A 15,210-nucleotide genomic window follows, 5' to 3' on the forward strand; every position below is an offset into this window, starting at 1 on the left:
GAAGTATAACAAGCACTGGATAAGGTGATGAATTACAAAGCAGCAGTAGAAGAGCAGACTTTTGTAGAAACATGTAAACATGCAGGAAGATCAACAAAATTGCCCTTCATCAACAGCTTGTTACCATCATAGAAGAACTACCAGAACACTGGACAACAGCCCTCATCCATCTGTTGCACAAAAAGGGGACAAAACAGACCCTAACAATTACATGGGAATCTCACTCTTAGGTACAGCATACAAAATTCTTTCAAGAGTCATCCTCAACAGGATCGGTTCACAACTTGAGAAAGAATTAGGAGGATACCAGGGAGGTTCCAGACCCAGGAGGAGCTGTCCAGACCAGACCCCGTTAGTCTCATGCTAATAATGGATTTCAACAAGAAAAGAAACAGAGACATAGTGATAACATTTGTAAATTTCAAGAAAGCTTTTGACTGCATCCACATAGAATCCCTACTAAAAATTCTAAGACACCTCGGACAGCATACCAAATTAATAAACATGATAAAACTGACCCTCACTAACACTGTCAAGGTAAAATTCAGAGGCAAGCTCTCAGAACCATTCGAGATCAAAGCAAGACTGCACCATGGCAATGAGCTCTCACTGCTATTATTCAACTACGCTCTAGAAATGGTAATGAGGGATTGGCTCAAAAAATGCCTCCAAAAGTAAAATAGACCAAAAATTCAGAACAAACTGTCTTGGGTTTGCCAAAGACTTGGCATTGGTAGCAAATGACATCGATGAAGCTAGATCACAGATATTAGATCTTCAAAATATTGCAAATAAAATTGGCCTCAAAATATCATTTGGAAAGACAGAAATTATGCTCCAGAAATCAACACGATTAAAAGAAGTAAACATAAATGGTAATAAAATCAAAATAGTAACCCAATTTAAATACCTTGGAGAAATAACAAACAACCTAAACAAAAAACATTGATCCAAATAAGAAGAAACAAACTAGCTCAAAGATTAACCTGGTACACTTACAATAAAAAATGCCTATCAATAAATGTAAAAATAAGACACTACAATACAGTTGTAAAATCAGAAGCCACCTATGCAGCAGAAACACTCTTCCATCTGAACCACCAATCAAAGACAGACAGACTCCTGAAAATCGAAAGAAGAATGGGAAGTACCTACATCAATAAAAAGTACCAGAAAGACAGGCAGTGGTGATTGTGCCCATCAAAGTCTTGTACAAAGAGTTAGAACCCATCACTGATACCATGCATAAGAGGAGACAAGGATTCTTTGGACATATCATGAGGATGCAAGGTTCAAGACTTCTGAAACAGTTAATGTAGTACAATCTCGATTCGAAAAACACCAAGACAGGATGCAGATAGATCAGATAATTAGTGAGGATCTGAAGGAATTGGCCTTATCCCAGAAGACACCACAGATAAGATAAAATTAAATTAGAAAATCAAGAACAAAAACTCCTGCTTCACACACAAGAAAAAACTTTCAATGTGAACATTTTCAACACTAGAAAGGGCACAAAGATCAGAACATATGTAAAAGTACTGGGAGGACCACAAGGCCCAGACATTCCTATTGAAGAAGAGACTTGGATAATGGACTGACTAAAGTGATCCTATGTGGTCATAAAAGATTAATAATAACAAATCTGTTTATTAATCTGTTTTCCCCTCTTGGAAGTAAAACTGTTCCCACATAGCTCCCAGCATTTTTTTCTGCTTCTAGAATATGTTTTTTTTTTTTGGAAAAGCCCCTTTGGGTTCTATAAAAGATTTCCTTTAATTTTTTCTATCACTTGGAAATAGTATCCTTTTAGGTCAGCTTTCACCTTCAGAAAAGAAAGAAGTGAGAGCAGGTATGAATTCAGGCAGATGGGGAAAGTTTGGATAGAAACATATGTTGTTATCCATTGCCAAAAACTCTCAAATAAGAGTTGCAAGTGTTTGAGAGAAATGTGATTAATTGTGCAGAATTGATGTTTTGTTTTGTGGTATTTCAGGCCCCTTTTTTTAATTTCTTTCCTCAGATCTCAGATCTTGCATTACTTTCATATAAAAACAATTTCTTGATATTTTGTGTGTGAGACATACTCACAGTAACATTCTAATCAGAGAAGAATATCACATTTTAGCAGTTTTGGTGCAACTGATTTAATAATTCTAATAAGAATTGTAAGATACTTACAGCTCATACTTTGCCTTTGTAAGCTTCTTGTTACACTTTACACTTTCATAGTTTCTAGTTATGTCTATCCCATTTGAAACAAAATATTGCACAATCCCAAAATTACTGGAGGACCAATACAAGATACAACCTTGCATATATGCTTGTAGACCAAAGTGAATCAATTGAATTACTATTGTAATAGAATATTACTTTTTAAGAAAGTTTGACCATTACATATCACCACCAGCAGAATAACAAAAATGAATATTGTATATGCTATTTCAAAAGTTAGGTTTCTTTTTGGACAAACCTCTAATGTTATTCCATTGACAAAATTGTACCATAATTTTTTTAATATTGATATATTATTTATTCAGTTTAACTTTTAAGTGTGATAGAATATGTATTCTTTCGTACAAAATTGCATAAATTATAATTTAATTAAATGTAGTTCTGTATTCAGATACTCTGTACCAATATTCTTCTGTAATGAGTATGAAAATATGTTTTTTCTCCATTTTTATGGAGTATCCGGCATCGAACTACACCTTTCCCTTGGTTTCTATAGTCTTCGATCACACTAAGCCATGCATCCAATAGTCTGTATTTTACATAGTTCATGTGCTTCAGTTCTTATGAATAAATATTCTTAAACTGGGTAGTGTTGATCGGATCTGTTCTTGTTTGGTCTGTTTACCGTAAAGATTATGGATGGAAATGTTAGGACAAACTTTCTGGTATATACTAATAAAAGAAAGTGAGTTTATAATTTTCTATTCAGTATTGAATTAGTTATGGATCAAGTAAGTTTTGTAGTGAATTTTTTTCTCAGTGATCATTTGTTTGGGAATCAGTTTATGTAAACACGGCTGTGGCTATTGATTATTTTACCTCCATACCCTTTAATATCCAAAAAAGTTTTTTCTCTGACATTCTGGATAACGAAAAAGTTCCCAAAAGTTATAAAAAATAGTTTACGATTTATTTTGTACAACATCTTTGAAAGTTGTGTTTTGTTAATTCTTTTCCCCATAAACTGATCAACAGTATAAAGTATGAAAATATAGGAAAAAAAGTGTAGAATGTCACATCTTCATACACAATTATGTATATATTTGTTAAATAAATATTTCAGACAGCATAATATACTCCAGACATGTTTAACAAATTAGGTCGTTTTTGTATTATGTTATGCCTTATATCTAATACTGTAAGTAGCAATTTATGTATTTAATTTTGTCTGATTTATAAGGAAAACATTTTTAAATTTTGTATATTACTATAAGTTTATCTCAAAACTGATTTCTCTGGTAACTGTTGTTTTCAGAAACAGAATTATCTTTTTAAAATTAGGATCCCATGCCATATTTTCTGAGCTGTGTTACTTGAGACATTTTGTTTGAAGGTCTATTATTCTGCATCATATTATTGAGTTTTTAAACTAGTAGAAATGTTGTCTAAAAATAGCATGTAGTTCATTTAGGGAAAAACATAAAATTTTATTTTTATTATTTTTCTCTTATTATTATTTTTTATAAAGTGTTGTATTGGGATTTGACAGTTTTTTTTTTTTAGGGAAAGGCTTTAGGTATTTCTTCCATGTTATAACAAATACAGTTTATCAGATGTTTACTGGTTGGTAAAACTTGTATAAAGGTTGTCTACTCTATGTATATAATTCCATATACTTTATTACTAGATATGATTGTGTGCGCATGTGTGTGTGTTTGTGTATACATGCGTGTGTTATTTTCTAGTTATAAAGAATTCCTGTAAAGAACAAAATCTTTTTCTACTTATCTTGTAATAGTCCTTTCTATACTTTATTTTCAACATTCACATTTCTTATCTCTGATTTTTCTTATTCCTTTATTTTTTTCTCTGGGTTTTAGTTAATTTTATTTTTATTTTGTAGAGAAATGAATGTTTGCTAACAATTTTGAGGGGGTTTCAATATAATTCTTTCAGGTTCAACTACATTATAATTATATTTTTAAATTTTAGATTACGTTACCTCAGTAGCATGAATATTAATGACAGTTCAATAAATCTTATTTCAATTGATCATTCTTGAGATAGCAATGTTAATTGAACTGCATCTAATGTAGAACCAGTTATCCTGAGATTCAAATTTAATTGAAAATAACTATACCTAAAACCACATTAGAGCATCAGCTTTGTAACTTAACAAAAAACCGATTAAAGCAGTTGTAATATTTGATCCTGTTCTGCTAACAGCTTAGTAAAACATTTAGTTTAACGAGTAATTATATTTTCATGGCAGGTGTGCTGTGTTTTCCATTAAAACCAATAGCATAGAAGCTTTGTCCAAGTGAGTGTTAAGATTAGAGATGGAGTTGAGTAGATTCAAGAGTTAATACTCTGAATTGTGTATGATGTCCTGCATACATAGATTGTTTTGTGAAAATAATGCAGTTTATAATTGTTGGAGCTCATTAAAAAAGTTTGCTTCATTACTTTTTAAGGAATAGTGTTTATTAAGGTTGCCTGATTTTTTTTTAACTTTCAAAGCAAGGTAGGATTGTTTTTCATATATGTATTTCTGCAGATGTTTAATTCATTCTAACAGCTGTTTTTGAAAAAAAAAAAATATTAAGCTAACAAGAAGAAAGAGTGATAGATATATGTAAAAGTTTATATATCATTAAGAAAAAAAAATTTCTTATGATGTGCTGAATTCTGTTACAAATACGTATTAATATATTTTTGTTTGATTTGGAAATTTATATCAATTTATAAAAATCCATCTTCAATGAAACTTTTAGGATAATTATTTGACCTTGCCTTGACATGGATTTAAATTTTGATTATAATTTCAAAATGGTGCTTTGGGGATAACCCTTTTTTTGGTTAGAAACAGTTTTTTCCTTTCTTTTGCATGTGATTTTGGTAGAAAAAATTAAAGGAATATTTTTTTCTGGTTACCATGATCTCTGAAGAGGGTGCACAACAGCAACATGTTGCTGCATTATGATTGATTCTCATACGACTCTACTCCTCTCACTTACAGTTCCTTCATTGCACTTATTTGTCAGCTCATTCATTCTACTTGTCTGATACATTCATGATTAGCTAACTTTCTATATTTGGAAGCATTCATAAGCATAAAAGCTTTATTAAATCCATTTATTCAGATCTTCATTTTATCCATCTTAAGTTCAGTTTTAATGCACTATTAACTGATACGACAGTTGATTGATATCTGAAGCATACTGGTAATTGCAGGCATTTACTTGAAAAACGGATGTTAATCTCATCATCTCTATGTGGGACATATAACTTGGTAAGAGTACTGACTGTTTTTTTGTGGTTCAGATTGAAAGACAGTAGATGTTGTAAAACATTCATATTAGTTGATCAAGATGGATCTTGGGAAGGGTCATCTGTGCCGCTCCAATCTACAGATAATCATTTACTTAGAGGTAATGCTTGCCTTCCGGTGGATATGATTTGAGGCCCTGCTGAACCATTTATATTTTTATGTTTATGGGTTTTCAACACATCACCCAGCTTCTGTTCTGTTGTATTTTAATTAACCACATAGTCTCTCCTGGCACTCGTGAGTATGTAATGAGTAACAAGTTTACTCTGCACAACCAAGGTATGCAGAGATGCATTCAGGTTCCATAATCAACTGAATTGCTCAAGATATCTGGAGACATATACGTCACACTAGTCAATCTATGTAAGTACATAAAAAAAAGTGGGATCTTCCATAAAATTATAAACATACCTCTTATAACTGATGGTTACATAACACCTGAACATCTCACTAATACCATTCAAAAAAGAATTTGAAATATGATAAATGTTAGAATTAAAACCATGTTAAATTAATTAGTTAAATGCCAAAATTAAAACCATATTAAATAAATTAGTTTCTGTACCATTAATATTAAAACAATGTTGGGTACAGTCTCCCAGAATACTCTTTGCACTTGCTAAAGAATGATATATTAGCTTGCACTTAGCCAGCCTTCACAGAATGGGTGATTCATTTCAACTATATATTACATTTTGTCATTGTAAAAGATTGTTTAAATACAAATTAAGGGGTTGGGGCCATTGATCTACTTTGTCACATTAAAGGTACTGTATTGCTACAGAAGTCATTAGTACAGTATAATAGCTGTAAAGCATCTTTTGCTTTCCAAGTCAGGGTGCACAAAGTTAATATTTGGTGTTGCTCCAGAATGTCCCATAAGATAACTACCACTTATAGTCTGTCACATTTTCCTGATTGTGTGTGTATTAAAACTATGAGTAGTTTACACTATTAGTGGGTTTTTTGTTTTTTATAAAAATGCCTCTGAAATTAATTATTTTAATTTCTAAATCTATATGGCTTGTATATGAATTTTAATCTGTTTTGCTCGATTGTATGAAAAGAAAAGGTTTATATGTTTTTTAATTTTCGTACTTATAAATTTGTGTGTCTGCGTAAACTGTTGCCTCAGTTGCATTTGTTGACTTAATAGAGCATTGGTGATAAGGTAGCATCATTGCAGATGATACTACTGGCTTTCCCCGGTGAACCATTTAATCCAGCTGTTGGATAATTTTTCTGCTTGCAGCTTCAGTTTTGTCTCAAAAATTCTTTTTTTTTTGCTTTGGATGACTTATTTCCCATACTATAAAATAATATGTTGACTCATCTCTCCACTAAAAGTGGTTGTCTTGATGGCATGGAGTTACAGATGATGAAGCTAGGGCAACAATGTGATGAGCTGAGCTCTTGTTGTGCCCAAGCGGCAGTTTCTCACTGTAGTTTATCTAAGGAAGAAGGGATAAAGAAAATGAAAGGAAGTGATTGAAGGAACCATCTTTTTTACTTATAATTAGGCTGATAAAGTTTTTTTTTTATTTAATAAAAATTATTAATGAAAAAATGTTTCTTTTTTTTTTTATTGTTACAGTGAGACTAAAACGTCATTTTATGTGGCGTAATCACCTGTGTCTAGTCTTTGAACTGTTATCATACAATCTGTATGATTTATTACGTAACACCAATTTTAGAGGCGTTTCATTGAATTTGACTCGTAAATTTGCTCAGCAATTATGTACAGCATTGCTGTTTTTATCAACACCTGAGCTCAACATTATTCACTGTGATTTAAAGCCAGAAAATATACTACTATGTAATCCTAAAAGATCTGGTATAAAAATTGTTGATTTTGGCAGTTCATGTCAGTATGGACAAAGGGTATGTTGCTTTCATTTTTATTTTAAATTAATGTATATTTTTTCAAAATTTTAATAGGTCTGAAAAGTTTATAAATTAAAAGACAGATTTTGTAATAAATTCTGGGTACATTTAATATAAGTTACCGAAGTATATGAAATGGATAAATTACATGTGTTTTCTACATAGTCTTTTAATCTCAAAAATATCTATTGATTTTTAATTATGTATTTTAATTTAATAAAAACTTGAAGATGTTGAGAAGACATTTTTTTAAATGTCAAGTAGAATAAAATATTTTATAATATGTGCTCAAAATATTGAGAAAGAAGAGTTATTTATAACTTGTATTAAAAATTGAGTAACTGTGAGGCATGAGGTAAGGATGTTGTAAATCTACATTACTTTCAACATGAATGTAGTTGAAAATAAAAGATTTCAAAGAAACATTTGAAAATGGAATCGATAAAAAAATAAATTCATTGATATTATTAATCGTTAATATTAAATTAAAAATGAGTTTGAAAAAATACTGATTGGTATGGGTTTATTGGTTGTAGAGAAAGTTTGTCTGAAAATAAACAATCATGAAATAAATGTAATGAAATATGACAAAAAAAAGAGGATGAAGGGATTAAATATTAAGGAAAGAACATTGTATACTGCCAAAAAGGCAGTGAATAGGAGCTTTAAAAATGTTTTTATAGAAGGCTGTTGAAAATTAGGTGGGTTAATAAAGTTCAAAATGAGTTTTAAGAAAATTCTCAGAAAGGATCCACTTGTTTAAAATAATTTTCATATACATGATTGCCAATGACAGACTCGGCAAATGAGTTAATGTTGATACACAGAACTTGTGAGTGTATACAACCAATCGCATACAGAAGTTGCATTATTTATTCCTCAAATTTGAAGGATTAGAAATTGCAAATAGACAATCAGAATATTTTTGCTTTATTTATTTAAATTTGATGTTTATGGTTAAAATTTGTTTTGTTTTTTTTTTTTGTTTTTTTACCAGCACTAGAATTTTTAAATATTTATTTTTAGAAAAATTATAAGATGAATATTTTTCAAGCTAGGAAACACTATGTTGTATTATATCTGCAAGTGTTATGTGTTGTGTCTTGTGCAGATATATCAGTACATTCAGTCGAGGTTCTACCGTTCGCCTGAAGTGTTATTAGGTATACCGTATGACCTTGCTATTGACATGTGGAGCCTTGGTTGCATACTTGTTGAAATGCATACTGGAGAACCTCTGTTCAGTGGCTCTAATGAGGTAAATGACTTATTCACTATTATCCATGTGTTAAAATTAATTTTAATCCCAGAAGTATTCATTGTCATTTGACATGTGGAAGCTGAAATATATAAATATATTAATATTTATTTAGTAATGAGAGAATTATTAAATGTACTTGATTTAGTTTTAAGATCTGTAACATTATATAAATTTTTAAAATAGCTTATTTTATAAAATAACGTATTACATTGTGTGATATATTTTATATCATACTTTATTTACTGAATAATTACCTCTATGATACTGCTGGGTGAGATTTAGGAAATTAATCACCCAACATTTTCCATAATCTTATATGTCCTTACAGATGATTAGTGTCAGGTATACATTTTTTGTGTAATTGATTCTAGTATGTTGTGTTGTATAGAAACTTATTTTAATTATTTTACTTTTTTATATTGAAATAGTTTTGTTTATATCAGTATTATACCTTTACTGATGAGAGAAAGGTTCTCAAGTTTTAGGACTCTTTTTTTTAGAAGATTATTTAGGTGATTTTTATACAGGACTTTCAAAATTATTTTGTGGTAGTGCTACTACATGTACATAAGAACATTAATGGTTCCCCATTATGTTTCACTTTTATATCCTTACAGTCTAGATAGCAGATATCATTTATCGATTAATCATTACCATCAGTCAATTTTAGGGCCTTCCATTTCAAAATTTATTTATAGATACACTGTTATAAACTTTGTCACTATTTATTTATTTTTATTAAGTTTTTGGTGTTACAAAATAATGTCACACAGTCTTAATCTCACATTCATCCATAAAGTAAATATGTATATATAAAATAGATATTGTAGTTTTCACTTCTGTTAGAATTGAAAACCTAAATAGAAGAATAAAAAAAAATTATAACTCATAATAAACTTAACAGTTTCTTGTATGGGTTATATTTATATTAGCATAATATGGAAATAGATGCCAATTTAAAACAAATACTATCCAAGTCTTACAGGCTAGAATCTGTTCTACAAACTGTCTTCTACATTTAAGGTGTTTTTTATTCTATTTTTTGTGCAGCTATATAAAGAAAAATGTATAAAATCTCTTCTAAAGGTTGCTAGATGATTTAATCTGCCTGGGCCATATAGATATGATAGATGGTGACTAATGCTGAAAAGCCATCAGATTCTTTGAAATTTGCAAATAAATTGCTGGGTTAAATGTAGTACTTTCTCTTTATATATGTACAAGTGCTAGTTTTTAAACGTACTTGATTTAGTTATAAGATCGGTAACATATTAATTTTTTTAATTAGCTTATTGTGTGATATATTATTCAATCAATTTTTCTTAAATTCCCAATAGATATTTTCTGTATCTATGTAAATCTTTCGCTGTTGACAGAACGTGCATGCACCCTGGCTCCTGGCAGACCTTGCACAAATGCAGACACCATTTTCAGTCATAGTGTCACTGTGTTAGATTTATATTGTGAGGTTGAAATGTTTTAAATAACTACGCGGCCCGCCAATTGTGAAATACAGTCTGCAATTCGAATTTTGACCGCAAGGAATGTATCAGCAGTAGACATTCATCACCAAATACGTGAGGTAACAAGCCTAATTCAGTGAGTGACAGAAAGTGCGTAAATGTGTAAAACTGTACAAGGATAAGTGGGACAATGTCCATAATGAACCACAATCGGGCCAACCATCTATCATCACAGACAATTTCATACGCAAAGTTGATGCAAAAATTTGTGAAGACTGGATCCAGAAGTTTCAAGACCAGTGCTGTACAAAATCATTTATGAAATCCTGCAGTTAAAAAACTGTGCTCATGATGGGTTCCCAGGCTGCTTTCTGAAGTACACCAAAAGTGGAGAATGGATAGTGGTTTAACATTTTTGAACTGATACAGTGATAACGGAGATGAAATTTGGACCACATTGTCACAGGGCACAAGATGTGGGTTTCTCATAACATTCCAGCATCAAAGCGGTAGTCAATGGAATAGCAGCACACATCTCCAAAATGAAAGCCAAGCAGACCATATCAACACATAAGATTATGGCAACTGTATTTTGAGATAGACATGGTGTTCTGTTAGTCAATTTTAGGCCCAAATAGACAACAGTAAATTCAGCTAGGTACTGCAAGACCTTGATAAAGCTTCAGATTGCCATACAGAAAAAGAGATGTGGCCTACTGTCATCTGGAGTTTTGTTGCTGCATTACCTCATTCTGCTAAAGTTAATCAGATCTTTTGGATGGGAGCAAATGGACCACTCACCTGTACAGCCTGGACCATGCACTGAGCAATTACCACCTGTTCCACTATATGAAGGAGTTTCTCGGCGGGTCAGCGGTTTGACACCGATGAAGAAGTGAAAACAGCGTTGAAGACTGATTGTGTCTTCACAGGCGGCTGATTTCTATGATGTGAGCATAAATAATTTAGTAAAACACTATGATAAATGTTTAAACGAAAAGGTAACTTTATAGAAAAGTAGCAAGTGTGAAGAGTGAAGTAAAAAAAGTTTTTTTTGACAGTTTCTTTAGTAATTTTCTTTGTATTAAAAAATGGATCTTACTTAAAAATAGCCCTTGTGTATGTATGTGTATATATATATATATATTTTTTTTTTTTTTACTTTTCCTTTCAAACTCTAAAGTTCTGTCACTGAGTTATAATATAATGTTCATTTGGATATTATACCTACACTATGTATACATGTGTTTTTTCAGTGTGTTTTACTCCTAAGAGTATGCATTTATTTCTTTTGAATTTTGAATTTTATATACTGAAGTGGAAATAATGGTAACTGATGCTTAAAGAATTTTGAGTTTTAGGTTTTAATAATTAATACATCAAGTACAAAAGAATAAACCCCAACAGTTTTTTTTATTGTCATTATTTACTCGAATCAGTTTTTCTTAAATCCTCAAAATGTTACTTTAGAAAGAAAATTATACAGTTCTTGAACTTTTAAAACATTCTTGCCACTAAATAGTTTTTTTTATTATTAGTTTATTTAATTTCCATGTTATTAAAATAACAAGGTTTGAAACCAACTGCGCAGAAAGTGTTTCACCTCTTCTGTTAATTACAAATCATTTACTTATCAACACTTTCTCAGGTGGTTCAAGCAATTAGTTACACAGCCATAAGGGAGATGTATGACTAGTTTTGTTTATGCAAGTCAATTTTTGTCTGGCAATTAATGGTCTGGCATTGTCGTTAAGGTTCAATATATTGTGGATTGCGATTGTTTGCCTTTTAAACTAATAGGTTGCATTGATCTCGGCTAACAGCTCACTACAGTATGCAGCATTTATTTCTCCTTTTTTGTGAAGAAAATTAACAGGGAAGAGTAAATGTAAAAGAACTTTATACCCTTGCTTTGAAAAATATTTTGAATTTTTGAAAAAATGTTGAATATGTAAATTAGGTAGGTTAATCAAGAATCTGAATACAAAATTATATAGCATCTTATGTGAGCTATCATAAATTATTTTCCCATCTTTATTTAGAAAATTATTAGACAGATCTATTTAAAGTTAAAATTAAAAGATACTCCTATGAATTTCTTCACAATTACACACAACATTTTTTTAAGCTTTTAAGTTAATTTTATTAATCACCAAAATTGATGCACTGCTTTTGAATATAATTTTGTTTCAAATAAATATGAAAAACTTAAAATTAATTTCTAATCAGCAACTATATGATTCATTTTCATTTAAAACAAAGAATGCTGGTGTCGTTTTGTGTATAATTTTTTTTTTTATTGTTCTAAGGCAAACCGGTTTGGATAATTTATTATATTCATGTTAATTTTGTTTACAGTTTGACCAGATGAACAAAATCGTTGAAGTACTTGGTATGCCTCCAAAACACTTGCTTGATCAAGCACTTAAAGCTAGAAAATATTTTGATAGGCTACCAGGTGATGGTTCTTATGTACTAAAGAAACCAAAGGACATGAGGAAGTATAAAGGACCTGGACTAAGACGGTTACATGACATACTTGGTGTTGAGTCCGGTGGTCCCGGTGGTAGGCGACTAGGTGAACCAGGACATTCTGTTTCAGATTATCTAAAATTTAAGGTAAGCTGCTGTTTTCCTAAATTAAGTATTTTTTTTTTTTTTATTACATTTGATATAAGTTATAATTTATTAGAATTTGAGTGTATGTGTACTTTTAATGAATTGCTGAAAATTTTCTTCATTTCATAAATAAAAGTCTGACTGTAAACAATTTTTATTTATTGATTACAAATCTTAGGTCTTCTTGATTAATAGGCAACATTTCTAAACTGTATATACATACTCATTCATCTAAGTTTATACAATAGCCAGCATGTAAACAATACAGCATAAATACAATAGCAGCATGGAAGTAAACTGTGTGGAACACACTTTATTTCCTTACTTTACTACCTTACTTCCATGTAAAGTGTGTTCGTCATTTACAATGTAAATAAAGTCTGTATTCCATTATGCTTTGAATTCATTTTATTTCTACCTTCAGACGTAATTTTTTTTTTTTTTAATAAAATCATATATAGCACTTTGTAATGGAACTTGCATTAACAGATGATTCTTTCCTTTGTGATATACAATTTTATAGAATTCAAGCCTTTTGACTGAATTTATACATATCGGAATATTTAGTAATGTGTATTGTAAATATAACTTTAGCTTAAATTAATTAATTTATGTAAATGGTAAATAAAAAAAATCAGTTGGTTTAAATAATGTTAAAAAGTTAATATTGGTGGAAAAAATAAATGAATGAAGTTAAATGAAAATCTGACATTAGTAAAGTAAGAAAGAGTAAATTTCCTATTTTTACTTTATATTTGTAAAATCTTAACTAGAAGGTATGTTTACACTTTCAGTGATAAAAAATGTTGCACATATTAGTAGAAAAGATCCATAACTTGTAATAAAAATACATTTGTCTGTTGACTGCTTGGTGTATTTTGAGAAATTAAAGAATGCACTTTTTTTATGAATATTTTACCTCATCTCCTCATAAATAAGTACAATCTACTTTAGGTTTTACACTTCTCTACCTGTTGGGAGCTTCATTATTCATTCATTCATTTGATTTGACTATTGTTCTGATTGACTTCTACATACCTCCTTTCTGTACGAGCATATTCTTTAATCTGTTTACAGTCTTCCATAAAAATATTTCTTAATATTTTTGAATTTTCTTGCTGAGTTTTGCATTTATAACATATTCTTGACTTTTTAACCTTCTGTCTTTGATGCCATAATATCGAAGAAAAAATCATAGCAATTTGAAGTATGTTCAGATGTTGTATTGCGATAGTTCTACGCATTTGATTAAGATATTCAGTTTAGAGTAGGTGTCCACTTTCTTTAAAGTAAGATGTAATACTGTATAAATTTTAAAAATTGGATGAACTTATTAACTGTAAATGTTATGGAAGGAAGGATGCTTAAACATTATTGATTTTTTTTTTCTAATAACTGTTTGTTTGTCCAAAAATATTGTACAACTAAGAAATGTAGAATTAACTAATTAATAAAAAGAAGAATATTGTAATGTTTTTAAAAATTATTTAAACTATTTTTTTTTACTAATATCTAGAAGTTTCTCATTTCATCTTGTGGAATGATTTTTTTTTTTATTACTTGCTGCCCATTTTGTCACCAAATTAAATTAATCTAATGATAACATTGTCATCATTAATTCTGACACTAAAATCGTTCAGATGATTGTTTATACCTCTTTCTCAATTATGACTGCTTTTTCTATCTACATGGAACATGACTATCAATTATCATGTAATGCAATTTTATTTCTTAATGTGTTCATTTAATTCAGTTTAACTAAAAATCACAAGTAAATAAAAGTCAAATAATCCTTAAATATTTTATTTTTATTAATGGTTCCACTATTCTTAGTTTATAAATTTTAGTTAACAGTTGAAATTCATTGTAGAGGCTTTATCTTCATATTTTGCTAAAATAAGAAAAAACTGTTCAAATATTGATAATTTCAGATAACTTTTTTAAGTATTTAAAAATAGATATTCTGCAAATAAATAAATCTGTTCTTTTATTACAAATCATTGAAAATTTAAATCTTACTCAGTATATTAAAATCAAAAAAACAATTTTATTTGTGAACTAGTTAATGTCATCTTTACTGAATTTTTGTTCTAAATTTTCTAAAAATGAGTCTAAAGAAATATACTCAATTTTTATAGATATTATTCTTTTTAATGAAATGTTTTTTTTTTAACCTTTGTATTTCATTATTGTAATGATAAGATACCCAGCTAACTGAATTCATACTTGTTTAATAATTCAATTTATCTTAATTGTCTGACCTTATAGAAATTAAACTATTTAAAAAAATCACTGAAATCAAGGAATTACTAAATGTCAGAAGTTTCATCAACTTCAGTTATATTTCAAAGGATTATCTTCTTTTCTGTCAACTTTAAAATCAACTCAAATATCCTTGTAAAAATATTAAAAAATTAAAACTGTCTTAAAAGGTATTTTATGTTTCATCCACTATGTATATTGTGAATTTTGTATTA

The 15,210-nt window shown here is 29.7% G+C and overlaps 1 protein-coding gene across 2 annotated transcripts in view; it reads left to right on the forward strand.

Annotated features, from left to right (window-relative positions):
- Positions 1–15,210, forward strand: part of mnb (minibrain) — a 403,438-nt gene that overhangs the window by 365,341 nt on the left and 22,887 nt on the right. For both annotated transcript variants that reach the window (XM_075376582.1, XM_075376583.1), the window contains exons 5-7: positions 7,101–7,387; positions 8,502–8,648; positions 12,473–12,733. In XM_075376582.1, coding sequence (XP_075232697.1) covers positions 7,101–7,387; positions 8,502–8,648; positions 12,473–12,733 — 695 coding nt within the window. The remainder of the gene's footprint in view (positions 1–7,100; positions 7,388–8,501; positions 8,649–12,472; positions 12,734–15,210) is intronic.

The sequence above is a fragment of the Lycorma delicatula genome, chromosome 10 (genome assembly GCF_047948215.1).
Source record: "Lycorma delicatula isolate Av1 chromosome 10, ASM4794821v1, whole genome shotgun sequence".
Taxonomy (NCBI): Eukaryota; Metazoa; Arthropoda; class Insecta; order Hemiptera; family Fulgoridae; genus Lycorma; species Lycorma delicatula.